This window comes from Helianthus annuus, chromosome 11 (genome assembly GCF_002127325.2).
Source record: "Helianthus annuus cultivar XRQ/B chromosome 11, HanXRQr2.0-SUNRISE, whole genome shotgun sequence".
NCBI lineage: Eukaryota > Viridiplantae > Streptophyta > Magnoliopsida > Asterales > Asteraceae > Helianthus > Helianthus annuus.
Window position 1 is genome coordinate 21,666,146 of NC_035443.2, and position 4,939 is coordinate 21,671,084.

Sequence of the window (4,939 nt, forward strand, 5' to 3'; positions counted from 1 at the left end):
ACTTAACTTCAAATCGTAAAGTCTTAACTAAAAAGCATTGTTTCACTTAACAGTAGATAAACATGCATATTATTTATTGTTAATGTTATTATTGTTAACTATGAGAAATTATATTGAATAACTTATTAATCAAACCAAAACTTTTAAATAGTATTAACCTAATTTAAAAAATAATAAAAAAATCCATTTTGATTTAGAAAGATTTGTTTAACAATAGATAAACCCGTGTAATACATAGAGTTTTTAAAGATATAACATTTTTTTATTAATTTCTATATAAAATTAAATTTATTCAACCCGTACAGTAAACGGAGTTTTTTTTTAAATATATATTTTTTATTATTTAGTATATAAAATTACATTTCTTCCAGCCGTGAATACACAAGTTTTTTTTAAATATAACTTTTTTATTGTTTGGTTCTTAAAGATGTAATTTTTTATTATTTAATATATAAAATTATATTTACTCAACACGTGTAATAAATGAGATTTTTAAAAATATATTGTTTTTTATTCAGTATATAAAATTACATATATTAGACCCGTGTAATACACGGGGTTGTAACCTAGTTATTATATAAAACACAAAGATCCCGATCCTTAGAAAATATTAAAAGGCTGAAAATAGAGTAGTAACAACCTTATACAACATAAGTTGATCTTCAAACAACTAAAAAAGAACACAAACAAAAACAAATTATTATATAAAACATAGAGAACCCGATCCTTAGAAAATATTAAAAGGCTGAAAATAAGTCTAATGAACAGCAACAACCTTATACAAATATCACATCGTCAACATAAATGAAGAGATAAGTTAGGTTTATAGCAAATAATCTCCAACTAAGAAGACGCATCGAGTGCCTTGCATACAAAGCAAACAATATCTCGTAGGGTGTGCTGCCTAGAGATTATGTGTCCTATAACTCGATATTAATGGGTGTTTCTAATACCTTTTACGAATCCCAAATCATTATTAGACATGAAGAGACAACATGTTTATATTGAATAACCATTCAAATAACATGTCTTTGGATTATTTGGGAAACATAACTTCCTAAAAGAAAGTGTGTAACACATTAGATAATGTTGACATTGCCAATGAGGCAATGAACATAACATATACTCATTATGTAACAAGTAACCATGAGCACGAGTTGTAACTTATGGACAATGGAACAAGATGTCAACTGATATAACTAATGAGTAAGGGCTTTGAAGTCCCAATAGATTAATCAAAAGAATAAACACACAATTTAAAAGAACTCATTTTTTTTTATACTGAGGAAAATAGGCTCAAGTTAGGTGAGGATTATGGTAAATTACTTGTTCACCATGTTGGGTGATTAGTATAAATACATTAGCCAAGTTTAGGTTTAATGTATCAAGCGCGTTTACTATATTAAGGTTTTGAGCCTATTTTCCTTACTATAATAAAAAGTGAATTCTCTTAAATTGTGTGTTTGTTCTTTCGAATAATCTATTAGTATTAGAGTCGGTTCAAGAACACTAATCGATTAGAACAAAAGAAGAAGGCAATCGCGAAGGAGAAGTCTGTAGCCGCCGAAGGAGAAGTCTGTAGCCGCCGCCGCTGCAAAACTTCTCAAGCCGCAAGAAGATGGGGGATGACAACAATGCGCCACCACCGAAAGGGAAGGAAACTAGACCTTCTGTTGTCCAGTGTCCGATGTTAACTTCTACGAACCATTCGGTTTGGGCGATGAGAATGAAAATTGTCATGCGCTTAAACAAAGCCCGGTAAGCCATTGATCCAGGTATTGATGTGGAAAAGAACGACATAGCCATGGGTCTCATGTTCCAATCTATTCCTAAATCCTTAAGTTTACAAGTATGAGATCAGGATAACACAAAAGACATGTGGGAGTGTATCAAAACTTGTTACTTAGGTGCTAATTGAGTTAGAGAAGCAAAGCACCAAACCTTGTCAACCGATTTTGACAAGTTGAAGATGAAAGAAAAGGAAATGGTGGATCACTTCACTAGCAAGTTAGCTTCCATAGCCGCAAAGTTGGCATCTCTGGGAAAAGTTATTGAAGACTCAACTTTGGTAAAAAAAAAATTCTAAAGGCACTTTTGAGATTCAAGTACATCCAAATCATTGCTTCACTAGAGCAAAGTCTTGGATCTATATAAAAAGACTTTTGAACATGTAGTAAGTTCCTGTCTAATGGAGGAGGAAGAACACACATATAAAAATCAAAGTAAGTTGTTATTTTCTAATGCCAAATCATCAAGAAATCATGCCTGTGAGTCAAAGAGGCGTGGTAGGGGTGGTGGGCAATGTGATCACGGGTCGAGGCAAGGGTCGTGGTCAAGGCCAGGATCGAGGTACTAGTGGACCACGTCAGAATCTTAACGAAAGTCAGAAATCAGGTAAGAAAGATCGTTCTAAAATCTTATGTTTTAGATGTGATAAATATGGTCACCATGCTTCTGGATGCCCTGAACGAAAACAGAAGCAGGAACAATTTCATCTGAACAAGACAAAGGAGGATGATCTGGCTTTATTCATGCACGAGACGGTATTTCTGAATGAAGAAAATCTTATCCCAAAGAGGTACGAAAACGAGTCTAATAGTAATGTTTGGTATCTTGACAACAGGGCAAGTAATCATATGACCAGGAACAAAAGTTTTTTCTCAGAGTTAAATGAACGAATTACTGGTAGAGTAAGGTTTGGTGACGGTTCATGTGTGGGAATTGGTGGTAAAGGTTCTATACTGATCGAAGGAAAAACCGGTGAGCAACGTCTTATGACGGACATTTACTTTATACCAGACATTCGTAGCAATATTATTCGTTTGGGTCAAGCAACCGAACACAGATGTGATATTCATATGAAGGGTGAATACTTGACTATGAATGATAGCACCAAGAAGCTACTTATGAAAGTTCCAAGAATGAAGAATCGCATATACATAATTAAACTGAAAATAGGAATCCCGCTTGTTTACATGCTAAACTAGAGGATGAAGCTTGGTTGTGGCATGCACGACTCGGACACATCAACTCGAGTCAATGAAGATGATGGCCTCTAAAGGGTATATGAAGGGATTACCGATTCTTAATCCACAAAACTAGTTATGTGAGTCTTGCTTGGTTGGTAAGCAATCACGACTACCTTTCCCAACAGCAAGCAACTTCTGGGCTACCGTACCATTAGCAATGATCCATCGTGATTTATATGGGCCGATTTCACCATCTACCATAGCCGAAAATAGGTACATGTTTGTTTTGATCAATGACTATCACGATACATGTGGACTTTTATGTTGAAATAGAAAGGCGGAGCCTTTGGTTATTTTATGATTTTTAAAACTATGGTGGGATAACAATCTGGGCAAAAGATTAAAGTGTTATGAACTGATTGCGTTGGAGAATTCACCTCCAGTGCATTCAATTAATTTTTTTTGTGAAACTGAAGGCATAATCAGACATTGGAGCACTCCATACACACGGTAACAAAATGGTGTAGTGGAACGGCGAAACTAAAGCTTAATGAAGATGATGCGGAGGTTGATGAAAGCGAAAGGGGTACGAAATTATTTATGGGGTTAAGGGGCGAGGCGTGCTACTTACCTCATCAACCGAACTCTGACATTAGCATTGAAGAACCAAACTCCGTATGAAGCTTACAAGGGCCAAAAGCCAAGCGTAAGTCACCTCAGAGTATTTGGTTGCCTAGCCTATGTTAAAGTCACCGGACCCCAAGTAAAGCTAGATGATCGCTCAAGAAAGTTAATTCATCTCAGAGTGGAACCGACTTCTAAAGCATACCAGTTATATAACCTGATTATCTAGAGAATTGTAGTAAGTCGGGATGTCATTTTTTGACGAAAAGGGGGCATGGAGTTGGAGTAACTTTTCTCACAAAAATGTGCAATTAAAATCATTTGAAAGTGGTACTTTTGATGTTTTTATGATATTTCTGGTGTATCAACAAATTCAGCAATTTCAGTGACCAACTCAGTTTTCCTGATAACAGCAATTCTGTAGCTACAAATTCAACGACAGTTTCAGCAAGTGGTACAGAATCAGCGACAACAACATCAAGTGTCACAAATACAGCGGCAGATTTAGCAACATCTTCAGCAACACCTGCCACATCTGCGACATATTCAGCGACTTAAAATTTAGCTTCAGCGACAAAATCAACATCAAATTCGAATTCCGAGCATGAAGATGAAAATCCACCCTTAAGGAGGTCCACAAGACCTCGAGTGCAGCTACAATTCCTTTAATATTATTATGTTGGAGGAACTTCAAACCAAGAAGTTTGATATTTGGAATTACTTTTGATCCAAAATCACGAACCAAGAACTTTTCAAGAAGCTAAAGAGAATAAAGATGGGTCAAAGCTATGCATGATGAAATTGATTTAATTGAAAATAATGGTACGTGGCATTTGATGGATCCTTCAAAGAATGTGATGACTATTGGGCTCAAGTGGGTTTTTAAGATAAAAAGGAACTCGGATGGTACCGTTAACAAGTACAAAGCACAGTTGGTTGTGAAAGGATATGTGCAAGAGCAAGGAGTTGACTTTGACAAAGTATTTGCTCTGGTTGCCCGACTTGAAACAATACTTTTAATTGTCACTTTAACAACTTTTAATGGGTGGGAATTGCATCGTCTCTAACAACTTTTAATGGGTGGGAATTGCATCGTCTCGATATAATAGCCACCATTCTAAACGGAAAGTTACAAGAAGATGTTTATGTTAAGAACCGGAAGGTTACAAGAAGCTGAGGCATGAACACAAGGTTCAAAAAGTTTATTGTAAAATTTAGGTTAGGAAATCTCATTTAAAACATTTTCTTTTACATCATATCCTTCCTTAGTAATGTAGAATGTTTTATAGATGGTTTTTACACCATTTTCTTTGCACGTAGACGTGGGTTGGAATATTTTTGTCTTG

General features: G+C 35.4%; 1 protein-coding gene across 1 annotated transcript; it reads left to right on the forward strand.

The window, feature by feature from the left end:
* Positions 1–2,261: 2,261 nt before the first annotated feature.
* LOC110925125 lies at positions 2,262–2,987 on the forward strand. Its single transcript, XM_022169096.1, has one exon. It carries the CDS (start codon positions 2,262–2,264, stop codon positions 2,985–2,987), a length of 726 nt encoding a protein of 241 aa, XP_022024788.1.
* The last annotated feature ends 1,952 nt before the right edge of the window (positions 2,988–4,939 follow it).